The 12277-nt window shown below is 40.1% G+C and overlaps 1 protein-coding gene and 1 pseudogene across 3 annotated transcripts; both read left to right on the plus strand.

Annotated features, from left to right (window-relative positions):
- The first annotated feature begins 639 nt into the window (after positions 1-639).
- Positions 640-4750, plus strand: LOC146366204 (C-type lectin domain family 12 member B-like; annotated as a pseudogene). Its single transcript, XR_014798640.1, has 4 exons — positions 640-736; positions 1053-1160; positions 3555-3815; positions 3916-4750. The product of XR_014798640.1 is annotated as a C-type lectin domain family 12 member B-like (transcript).
- A 167-nt stretch (positions 4751-4917) lies between these two features.
- On the plus strand, positions 4918-11851 carry angel1 (angel homolog 1 (Drosophila)). 2 transcript variants are annotated; one of them, XM_084915217.1, is made up of 10 exons: positions 4918-5036; positions 5542-6417; positions 6593-6822; positions 6910-6979; positions 7072-7511; positions 7599-7734; positions 7859-7969; positions 8080-8113; positions 10990-11150; positions 11254-11851. In XM_084915217.1, the coding sequence occupies exons 1-10, from the start codon at positions 4970-4972 to the stop codon at positions 11412-11414; spliced, it is 2286 nt and encodes a 761-aa protein (XP_084771343.1). In that variant the 5' UTR covers positions 4918-4969; the 3' UTR covers positions 11415-11851. The 2 variants fall into 2 exon arrangements, with proteins under 2 accessions (XP_084771343.1, XP_084771344.1); XM_084915218.1 differs by having other exon boundaries at positions 4945-5117.
- The last annotated feature ends 426 nt before the right edge of the window (positions 11852-12277 follow it).

Genomic DNA, 12277 nt, shown 5'->3' on the forward strand with positions numbered 1-12277 from the left:
AGGGGACCGGAGGGTGTGTTCCAACTACAGGGGAATCACCCTCCTCAGCCTCCCTGGGAAAGTCTATGCCAGGGTGCTGGAGAGGAGAGTCCGTCCGTTAGTCGAACCTCGGATGCAGGAGGAACAATGCAGTTTTCGTCCTGGTCGTGGAACACTGGATCAGCTCTTTAGGGTGAGAATAGTTTAGCCATTCGGGAGGGGCTCAGAGTAGAGCCACTGCTCCTCCACATCGAAAGGAGCCAGTTGAGGTGGTTTGGGCATCTGACAAGGATGCCTCCTGGGTGAGATTTTCCGGGCATGTCCCACCGGGAGGAGGCCCTAGGCAGACCCAGGACACGCTGGAGAGATATAATCTCTCCAGCGTGTCCTGGGAATGCCTTGGTGTTCCCCCGGACAAGCTGGAGGAGGTGGCCGGGGAGAGGGAGGTCTGGGCTTCTCTGCATGGGCTGCTGCCCCCGAGACCCGGCCCCTGATAAGCAGAAGAAAATGGATGGATGGATGGACTTCCCTCTTTGTTTTTACAAACAGCAGATTTCACTGGAACTGATTGTTGATGACCTCAGCAGTAGGCGTCACAATCTGTGACAGATTGTTGCTTAAATGCACTGACATATGACTGATTTAGACTGAACAGTGAGAATGGAGGAGACAAATGGTGGTTTTCAGACACTTGTCTATGAAGACAATTTGCATGAGGAAGAGTATCCTCCTTACCATCAGTCTAACAGGATAAAAGGTATAATAATTCAAATTTTTATTCATTGCACTCCCATAGTCAGGTTTCTGATTCTTTTGATTGAAGTAGGTTTTATAGAGTTAAGATATAATGACAGGACATGATGATCTGAGACAACTACGTGTAAGGTTTACATGCTCTAACAGGATTTTTCTAATCATAAATAAAGAGTACAGAGCAGATGTTAAATAAACTACTAGTAAACAGTAATATTAAGTCCTAAAATGATCACATTTTACTCTTTTAAAGCTTCAACCAAGTTATATGTGTGTTACCTGCCTTTAAGTTGAAAATTGATAATGTTCTGCCTGTTTAGTGTCCATGTTCACTATGAGTCCTGGGAGACGCCACAGACTGGCTGCAGTGAGCCTGGCGCTTCTTGCTGCTGTTCTTCTGATACTGAATGTTGGCCTGGGGATCCACTGTAAGTCATTATGAGTTACATGAGTGCACATAAATGTTTTCATTATTAAATCATTTCTTTTTTGCAATTTAGCAAATGGTTATCAAACTTTGCCAATAGTCCAAAAACAAAAACAAACAAACAAAAAAAAAACTGTAAAAAAAAAAAAAAAAACTTCAGAAAAACTGAAAAAAGTCCTGGTAACTTTTCTGCCAGAACACCTTCTGTTTTTTTTGTTTGTTTGTTTGTTTGTTTGTTTGTTTGTTTGTTTTAGTACACAACAAAATTGGTTTTTATCCTTTTCTTTTTATTCGCGTCAATTCCAAAACTGTACTAAAATATGCCAGCATCCATCTCGTCATAAAATGACTAAACAATAATTTACAATCTTTAAAATTTGAGCATTTTTATTTTCCTTGAAATGAGTTTGTCCTCATGTAAAGACATGGAAGTGACTTCAAAGTGTTGTCTTTAAACAGGATACCTGGCAAACATTAACAAAAGATGTAAGAATATTTAACAATATCCAGAGTACATTTAAGCTAGAATCACTGCCCCGTGGTTCTTTTGATCAGCCAAATTGTTAAGCTGTGGTTTCTATTCTTGTCTGTCGAATCATTGCATTTACTTCATCAATGAAGCCGAGACTACTTTATCCTAGATTAACACTGTAGGATCTCTACCTTACAATATGAAGTGACTTGAGATGAGAGTTGTTGACAGCTAAGCGGTGCTACATGAATAAAACTGAACAGATCAGTGATCCTGTGATTTAGGTTTATTAGAATAAAAAAGATCGATGACTGCAGCCCTCTCAGCACAAGGCTGACAGGACTTTCCCCCCATATAATAAATAAATAAAACACAGAATAAAACATTAAAACAAAAAAGACAGATTACTATACTAAACTTCCAGATAGACTGCATCTACTGGATTTGTTTTGTCTATGCTTGCCTTTCAAAGACAGTTAGGAGCAAAGTACAATTAGAAGTGTTTCTTCTGATGAAAACTTTTCATCGGCAGCAAAGGCATAAGGATCACTTAAATGGATCACTTAAACTCCGGTTCATGGCGCACATCTTTTTCTCTGCTGTGCTAAAGATGCTCTCAGCTGTTTAACTTTAGGGATGGGAGAAAAGTTTGACATATTTCACGACCGTTAAATATTAGCGAGGCCTCTGAGAATGAGGTCAAGTAAAAATCCCTGCTTGTGCTCATGGACCCTAAATTTCAACAAATAAGACAATAATACGACAAACTGCTGAGTGACACAAGCGTCTAGGGGAAGGGCAAGCATGAAGTGAGATGCTGTGTGTGTGTGTGTGTGTGTGTGTGTGTGTGTGTGTGTGTGTGCGTGTGCGTGTGTGTGTGTACACATGTGCTCACACATGTTGGTACCTCTCTCCCTGTAGCAAAGTCCTGAATAAAGTCTGAATGTTCAGTCAATCAAGATCCATATGAGCTGTAAAGAAAATAACCTCAGCTTTTTCTTGGATGTTCAAAGTTTTTCAGTTCATACAGGAACATCAGCAGTCTGGGTGAATGTATCGCTGTTTACTTCCCCCGTCCCATTGAGCCTGGTCAGGATGTGTTCAGAGGAAAAAAGAGGAACAGAAAGACATTTTAAAAAGTTAGGGGTTTTTTTTGCTCTTGTTTACTTTTAAGCCAAAAATAAAATGAATAAAGCTACAAGGTTTAATATTGAGAAACTTGAGGTGGAAAATGACTTGAGCATTATATAATTAAAGTAACATACATTGAACATACCATCAAAAAGTAAAATAAATCATAACATTAAACTCACCTTGTTTTGGTAGAGAAGTTGATCAGGCTTTTTCTTCATCCCCTGAGACCAGCTGCACTGAATCATCACCAGCTTTTGTCCTCATCTTTTTCGCTCAGTGAAGTCTTTCCTTTCCTTGGCCATTCCTCTGCCAGCTGCCTTTGCACTGGAAAACCAAAATGTGTGATCACAGGTTAAGTAAAGGATATGTTTCCAGTGCAGGATTTAGAGCGCTCCATTTGGTGATAGCTGTTGAGCAACATTTCTAAGGATGTTGAAGAAAGACAAATATTTCTGTTTACTATTAGGCAAAATCATCACATAAATCACATTTTGAACAAAAGTTAGAGCGAAGGCACAGTTACAGGGAAAATGTGTCTGTCTGCAAATGTTGACTAAACATTTCTATGTGCTACAACATGGACATAATGATTAAATGTACTGAGGTGAGTAATTTGCTGTCAGCCTGCTTATTGATTCATTGTACTGCTGCTACAATGATTTGTACACATCTTGGAAATCTACAATAGCATTTCTAAATAAAACTGATGATGTACAATGTTGTCAAACCACCTGATTTATAATATTGTTACTTAAGAATAAGAAAAGTAACAGTCTTCAACACTTGCAGACAACAAACTCACAGATTCTCATCTCACGCTCGATGATACCGAACGCATCAGCAAAGAGCTCATCAACCTCCAGGATACTTACAAGACTGCAGTGGAAACCATGAAGGATGCCAGGAAGCAGCTGGACAGCGAGATGAGCCGTCAGACACAAACCAACTGGGAGCTTGAACACCAGACAAAACGAAGCAATGACTATAAAAGTCAGATTGAAAAAGTTACAAAGGAAATTGAAACCATGAGAACACGCTTATCAATGCTTAGTAAGGCCTGTTTCATTGTTTCTGTATATGATAAAATTGTAAAAGCATAATGATTTATTTCATAATTTTTTATAAAGGTGGTATTATTTTTTGGAAACAGGCGATGGCTGCAAACACTGTCCTGCAGGATGGAATTTGATGAACTCTGTATGTTACTATTTCCCTTTGAAGTCAAATGAATTCAAAACTGGAAGGAATCCAGAGACTTCTGTCAGCTGCAGGGAGGAGATCTTATAATCATAGACAGCCAAGATGAAGAGGTTTGTTAATATTTCTGTGCAGCAGTGTTCATGCAGATTTCTGAAAATTTATCTTTGGTTTTTTTTCTTTTTTTTCTTTGAACTCAACAGTCAATTATTTGAGAAATCAGCTACTTCGTGCAACTGATATAAGATGCGGTAAGCTGAACACAGCTTCAACCGTCTGTTTGTTAAAAAATAGTAACGGACCGCATTTTCTTGTGAGTAACTGTAACGGCGTTGTAACGATAGGAATAGTAATTAGATTACTCGTTACTGAAAAAAGTAACGCTGTTAGTAACGCCGTTACTTGTAACGCCGTTATTCCCATCACTGGTCTTTCCTCATCATAAAATTTAGATTTTGTGGTAACAAACACATTGATGGCTTACATAATTGGGATAAAGAGGTTAAAAATATGTACAGCTTCTGAATTTAATGTAATTAAAAGATAAAATTCACAATATGCCCGCTCAAGTATTCACCAGAGAGTTCCCAGATTTAGGGGCTTCAACACAGGACTTGGCCAACTGGAAATCAGGCCGAGAAGGCAAAAATACTTTTAAAATTAAAATAGTGTTTACATTTATTAGTCAAGTTTGACTTTATATCGAGACTTAATGAGATAAAGGCAGGTTTCAGATCAAGTAGACATGTCAGGTGTGTGTTTGAATCAATGCCTTTAGAAAATGTCTGTTTGCCCCACTCATTGCAATGAAATGTTTGTAAAGCATTTTAAAAAATATATAAATATTTTCCCGTTTTTTTCCAGACCAGATTATCGCAAAGTAACAACTGAAAGTAACACACTGGAAAAACAAAACACAAAAAACGTGACTTTTGCCTTCAGGCCCCTACCCTCCCACAGCTATCACCAAATTCGGAGTGCGCATGCGTTGATTTTTTTACCGCAACATGATTGGCAGTCTGATGTTTTATGTGCTCTACTATTTATCACGGTACCTGACCGTTCGACCCTCAGGTAAATCTAACAGTGGATTTGCAAACGTGTCTGAACTTATTATTGTCGGCTGAGCAAATACGGACTGAAAAAAAAAACTACGTATGTATTTCCCCAGACACGCTGCCTGGAGCTAATAGTGCTAAAGTTTAGTCAGCACTTTTCTTGCTGTCTGCTTCACCGGCATGAGGGTTTTGGTAATGTTTCCCGTTATAAGCTCAGTGTGACACACGTTGTGGTGTCCCCAATTTGCCAAAAGTTTCCTCTTTGTGAAAACGGTAACGAAGAACATATTTAGCTGTTGCAGTGTAGCTAACTTTATGAAGTGCTACATGAGTTAGCTTGCACCTGTTCTTGAGGTCTTGACGCCCCCTTGTGACGCAAAGACGCTATCACATGACTTTTATGGTGTCGTTTGTGTTCCGTAAGCACGTCTGTGTTTTCATGGGTTGTCGTTGACCTCTTAAAGTAAAAGGTTTAGTACCTTTTAGCATACCTGCTTTCTTACTGTATTCTTGGCTTACAGAGGCCTCAAAAAAGGGCCTCCCTCCTGCCGTGGTTAATGACAAAGCTGCGTGGGATGCCAAAACCCGGAGGTTCACCGATTTGCAGACAGAGCAGCTGGAGCAGCGGCTCCGCCCAACCGGTGGTTCGAAGGGAGAAACGAAAGAAAGGGTAAAAGATCCAAGCCCGGAAGAGGAAAAAACTACAAGGAGCAACATGGACAAAGAACCTCCAACGGCTGTCCTGGATAAAGATACAATGAGTGACGGAAACTCAAACATTACTTCAGAAGTACCATCTGAAGTAAAAGAGGAAGAAGCTGGGAAGAGACATGGAGCAAATCAGGAGAACCTTCAAGATTCAAAACAGGAGGATAGAGAAATAATTATCCACCATAAGGTGCTGCATATGGATGCAGAGAATGGGGGAATCTCACCAGCAAAGGAGACGATGCCAGAGCAAGCACTCGAAGAACAGTTAAAGTGTCTGCAGACAGAGGACAGCATAAAAGATACTACATCTCAAGTACAGAAACAAGCCATGGGAGAGTCTGGATCTCCAGTTAAGAAGAGCACACAGGAAATGAACAGCTCAGCAGAAGATCAAATCCAAATACCATACATGGAAAAGTTAGAGACTACTTTTGAAGAGTGCTGGGATGAATACATAGTCCCAGCTGCAGATGAGCCACATGATGGAGTCAGCATTTCCGAGACGGTGTTTCCCTCCCTTCTCTCTCATCCTCAGGCCCACTTTAAGCTCAACGAGCAGCACCATGCACAAACCAGCTGGCACTTCCCTGCAGGACCTGGTCTCACAGAAGAGGTGCAGTGCCCACTTATAACTTTTCCTTCTATGAGCTATTACCCTCCTGTAGAGCCAGCACTTCCCTTGGAAGGTGAGGATGAAGGCTATATTTTGTTTTTAATTTAATGTTTTTACTTTTTTTAAAAACTAATTTACAGTTCAGTAACAGAATTTCAGAATTTCCCAGAGGAACCCACCCGAGGGATTAATAAAGTTTCATCTTATCTTATCTTAACCCGCTCCATGTATATCTGTCCTTCTTCCAGTGATGTGGAGAGTCTGGGTAGAGATGGATGAGAGTGCTGCTTCAGCAGAGCCTGCACTCATACCCTTCACAAATGCCACTATGGACTTCACTGTAATGTCCTACAACATCCTTGCTCAGGACTTACTAGAAGCCAACCAGCAACTGTACACACACTGCCCCCTGGAGGTGCTGGATTGGCATTACCGATGTAACCTGCTTTTAAAGGAAATAGAACAATGGCTACCAGACGTGAGTCATGTCAAATTCATGGTTCTGAAATTTAACCTGCAAAATTTTATGTCTAATGTTAGGTGTCCGCTAATACTCTATGTGTAGATTTTGTGTCTTCAAGAGGTTCAGGAGAACCACTACCATGAACAGCTGCATCCTGCCCTGTCTCAGATGGGTAGGTCAGCTGAGACAAAACAGTGGAAGAGTCATGTTGGGGGATGTTTTGACAAAGACATTACACATATTCTGTTCATGTTGTTGATCCAGGCTACACTTGTGTGTACAAGAGGCGTACAGGAACCAAGACAGATGGATGTGCTACTTGCTTTCGTAGCAGCTTCTCTCAAGTGGCTGCCACTCACCTGGAGTTCTTCAAGCCTGAGATGGAGCTGTTAGACCGGCACAATGTGGGCATTGTTTTGCTTCTTCGGCCACTGGTCAACCAGGGTTCACAAGTGAAGGAGGTGGGCTCGCCACTCTGTGTAGCCAACACCCACCTGCTTTTCAACCCCAGGAGGGGGGACGTGAAGTTGGCTCAGTTAGCAATATTGCTGGCTGAAATTGACAGCGTGATCAAGTCCTGTAAGGCTAAAGGTGAACACTGTAACGTAATAATGTGTGGAGACTTTAACTCTGTCCCACACATGCCTCTGTACCAGCTGATCACTACCAGCCAACTCCACTACCAAAACCTGCCAGCATGGATGGTAAGAAAATATAAACTAATTAAGTAACACCTTGTCTCGATTTTTATTTATTCATGCCTCAGTAAGAGTGTCTGTATTCACTGACAGGTATCAGGTCAAGAAGATCTGTCATATAAGGCCAATTGCCACAGACTGTTGGCGCCACTTTGGCCCAGCTCTCTGGGAATCACTGGCAGCTGCCAGTACACTACTGCCAATGAGATATTTGAGAGACAGAAATCAGGTCAGGTTAAGTCAAGTGCACTGTTACTATAGTAATATTGATCCATAGCGCATGTCTCATTCTTCAGTGGTATCTTTTCTCCATAATTTCTATTGATGCTTGATGATTTCTTCTTCTTGTGTAGGGAAATGTCAGTACAGCCACGACTTCATGCTGCAGCTGCGCTACTGTCCAGCTGCTTGTGTCCGTCCTCAGGGCCTGGAAGAGATTCCAGGGGTGACTGACATCACACCAGGTAGAACAAAAATACAATACAGAAACTGCACTCGCATTTTCATTTAAAGCTCCTGATTTCCTTACCATGATATGTTGATTCTCTGTTCATTTTTTTCTTATTGTGCACAGATGCTTCAAGGGCAAATCATCTTGATGATAAAAGGTCAGTTTACCACAGAAGCAACAGACAATAAACAACATAATATTAAAGTTACTGTAACTGAATTCTTTCTACCATTTAGAAAGTTACATATCACACATGGAGCTAATGTATGATGTACAATATTATCAAGCTTACGCTGATTTTTAGCTCCATGTTTTTAGTTTTAGACTCTCCTATGGTAGCTTTACATGGTTTAAAAAGCCCTTATTTATGTTGAAGTGAACCTCGGTGGAGAGCTCTGCATCATCCGCTGTCTGAAAAAAGTAGTTTTAGCTCCTGTCACTTTAAGGCCACCTTACCTTTAAGCCCTTTGTTCTGTTTGCTGCCCTTTGTAAACAAAACATTACGTAGCAGATGTATGGTGCTGCTGTTTACCTGGTATCTAGTCGTTTACCTGGGATGACAGTATTAAGGATGCCCACACTGAGCCTAAGCTTTTGGGTCACACGGATCACATTTCAGTACTGTGTAAGCCTCTTTATATTTCACCAGGAATTTGGGAAATGCAGAGATTTATTGAAATGCATACAAAGATACAAAGTTTGTTCAATTCTAATGAGCTTTTAAAGTCAATAGTTGGTATTCTTCAGCACTCTATTAGGCAACTTTATTGTAATTTATTTAAGTGGTCTTTATAAATGGATCTTCAGGTGTTTTGAAGGACATTCAAAGCTCTTCTTTGGATGTTGCCTTTTATCTCATTCTCTGTCAAGATGATCCCACAGTGCTTCAGTGTTTTTCTTCATATCCAGGTATGCTTATACTGCATTGGTACTATGTTTGGGGCTGTCTTGCGGAAAATTCTAGCTTTTGTCAATCAGTTGCCTTCAGATAAGTGAGGCACAGTGGGTGAAAACTTCACAGTATTTTTATACATGCATAATTCCATTGTTTTGAAAAGATCCCCCAACACCACTGGCTGAAATACCATGACAGAGCCTTCCTGTATTTTACAGACTGCTTTAGAGGCCGTTTGTACCTCTCTTCTCCCTCCTCTGTGCATATTAATAATGGTTGGGGTGAGAAATTTCAAATTTGGATTCTCATCCCACAGCGGCATGGTGGTTAGCACTGTTGCCTCACAGCAAGAAGGTCCTGAGTTCAATTTCACCATCAGGCCGGGGTCTTTCTGTGTGTACTCCAGCTTCCTCCCACAGTTCAAAGACATGTAGTTAGTTAAGTTAGGTTAATTGGTAACTCTATAGTTAATTGCCCATAGTGAGTGCGAATGGTTGTCTGTCTCTATCTGTTAGCCCTGTGACAGACTGGGTATACCCTAAGACAGCTGGGATAGACAAAGATAAGTGGAAGAGAATGGATGGATGGATTCTCATCCCACAAGACCTGCTACCACTGACTTTCAGTCCAGTTCTTGTGTAATTTGTCATTCTTCATCCTTTTGGTATGGTAGCTACCCTTCCAGTAATTGTTTCTGATGAGGCTTTAGCAATAAGGATCGGCTGAAGGGCCATCTAGAATTTTTTTTTCCTATTTCTTACCAAAATAATTTTCAAATACTGTACATTTTCTGTTGATAGTTTCTTTTTGACTTGTTATTGCATCTTTTTTTCTGCACTTGTGCCGTTATCCTACTTTCTTTTTAACGACACACTGCACACTCTGCCAAGTTTTAGGCTAATAGCTTTTTGAAATTTTGCAAAAATACAGTACTATGCCTGTCATACTTGTTATCACTGGCACTCTTTGTAGATTCAGCTAAAGAAAGTACACCTAATTATGTTTTATGTGACAGACTGCTAGCAACAAGGTGCCTAAAGAAACATCCCTTGAGTTTTTATGCTTCAGGGATCCATGGGTCAGTGTGAAGTGGCTTAATAAAGACCAAAAGATATTTATCTGAAAATGGTCTGTTTCAAGGACTGGACTAAAATGAGTAAAAAGCAGCCAATATCCAAGTAAGAACTTTTTTTTTTTGTTATTACTTTATTCTGAACAAAACGAGACAGCAACTTAGAAGAGACAGATCCAGGACAAGGACATAGATGACTTAAAAACACGGACGATACAATAATTGAAACACGGGGGATATAGGAGCGAGTGTAGAATTTATAATGTGCAAGGAACCTCAATGTGAGAAGTGTCTTTAACCAGAATCTGTCAGTGATCAGGTGAAAGATGGTGGGATGTGGCAGCCTAGCAAGTAAGACAGCTGTGCAGTAATCTGGGTCCAAAAGGGCTTCATGTAGGTGCAGAGCCTGATTGCATCTCGGGGTGTTCTGAGAGCACTGTATGCAAGTATCGGTGTCGCTAAATCCAATTTTGCAAAGGTGATGCCAAGAGTGAGATGAGTAATTCTTTTTTTTCTTTCCAAATAGTTGAATTGAACAAGCTATAATTGAATACAAAGTCTGGGTTATTGAAGATTAGTGACTTAGATTAGTGGATGGTCTAACTACAGAGTGTGTGATCTGATATGCATCCCACCAGGCTGTCAGAGTTGACGCTATTGTTATACTTTGGAAGCATTTATGTTTTTTAAGAGGCTGGGTGATAAGCGGTAGGTCTGACAAATGTATACATTTACCAAGTACTTGTTTGGTATCTAACCAGGTGGTTTCATGTTGGGAGTATAAGTATAACTTTGAAAGACCTTCAGAAAGCTTGGAGAACTACTGCTCAAGAACACTTTAAAAACACGAAAGTGTCATTTGAAGCAAGATATCCAGAAAGGAGGGGTGGCTCAAGACTTTTGCACAGAACAGTACATATGTTGACCTAATTGCATCTTGGGCCAAAACTAATGAGCATCCACCACTGAAACAGGATAGACACATGAAAGATGATAAGTAAAAGCAAAATATGTCCACTGGAAGTATAAATAAGATCTATTAATCATTAATTCTATGGTTTTGCAGGTTCAGACACACAGTCCGCCATCGGTTAAACCTAGAGTCTGTTTATAAGCACATTCTCCCAGGTTCTGGAAATCCAGAAGTGACAACCCTGCATTCGGAGGTCGGACATACAGTCGACTACATCTTCTATTCTCCAAAACGTGTTCTTACTGGTCGACAAGGTATGAGGATGTCTGACACGAAGAATATTTAAGATGTTCAAGCTCTAAATTAATTATTTGTGACATTAAATATATTGTGTTGTTTATTGTTTCTTTTCCCTAGCTTGTGCTAGCTTTCTGAACGATGGCCTGAAACTCATCGGGTCTCTTTCTCTTCTGTCTGAGGATGTCTTGTGGTCAATGAATGGCCTTCCCAATCACATATTCCCCTCAGACCATCTCAGTCTTCTCGCCAAATTTCAGCTGGACCTCAGTAGTGCTTGACGGAAAGAACTGTGATTGAATGTTGGAACATATTTTCTTTCCAACTGTTCATTTATACATGTTTTTGTTCTAAATACATTTTTTCTGCTTCACTTCTGGCAACAAAATCATAGTTTTGCAACTGAATAGACCTTCTTTTTTTTTCCCAAATAGCAGCGTAAATAATGGACACCATTTTTCAGTCTACTGTTTTTGTGCTTTTCATTAGATAAATAGTGAAATGTGACAATTCTTTAATGATGGCTTTAACAGTTTCTTTTAAAAATGCAGCCATTGATTGCTTTGTTGCCGGTGTGGAAACTACATGGACCTGTTCATGTTGCTGTTGGTGAATGTTGTTTTGTTTGGGGTGGGATTTTTTTTTCTTTTAAATTTAGTTTTGAAACTATGAATATTTTTTAGATTGTAAATAATGCTGAATAAATATATTCCTTAAATGTGTGCATCTCCCTGTGTTTACTGTCTGGTGATGTCTGGATGACATGAATTAATATTTGTGTGGTGTTGATTTGTTAATGCATGATGAACTTAGTGTGAAAGGGTTAAATGTAGGCTGTAGAGTGTGTCATCATCCCTGTCAGTATGCTGTTTAGATATATAGGTTTATGATGAAGGAAAACCATGAACCCCTTACCTCATCACGGAGGGATCTGCTGGTATGATTTTGTTTACTTTGTGTGAATTGCAGTTAAAGTTCAGTTCATCATATACTAGTGCAGCCCCCTCAATTAACCCACTGTTTGAGACGAGCCATTTTAAGATAACATACTTTATTTCTCCCTAAGTTAGGACATTCCCTTGCCCTGCTAGCTGCTTGTCCTGTGTGAGCACACCATGACTATTATTTCTACTAGGAGTAAAAC

This window comes from Perissodus microlepis, chromosome 19, assembly GCF_051167445.1.
Source record: "Perissodus microlepis isolate ML-2025 ecotype Zambia chromosome 19, ASM5116744v1, whole genome shotgun sequence".
NCBI classification, from domain to species: Eukaryota; Metazoa; Chordata; class Actinopteri; order Cichliformes; family Cichlidae; genus Perissodus; species Perissodus microlepis.

Excerpts from the sequence above, each read along its gene's own strand:
- angel1 (XM_084915217.1), top strand. The coding sequence starts at position 4,970 with ATGATTGGCAGTCTGATGTTTTATGTGCTCTACTATTTATCACGGTAC. Across the intron at positions 7,512-7,598 it reads AAAACCTGCCAGCATGGATG|GTATCAGGTCAAGAAGATCT; the intron begins GTAAGAAAATAT and ends ATTCACTGACAG. Across the intron at positions 7,735-7,858 it reads ATTTGAGAGACAGAAATCAG|GGAAATGTCAGTACAGCCAC; the intron begins GTCAGGTTAAGT and ends CTTCTTGTGTAG.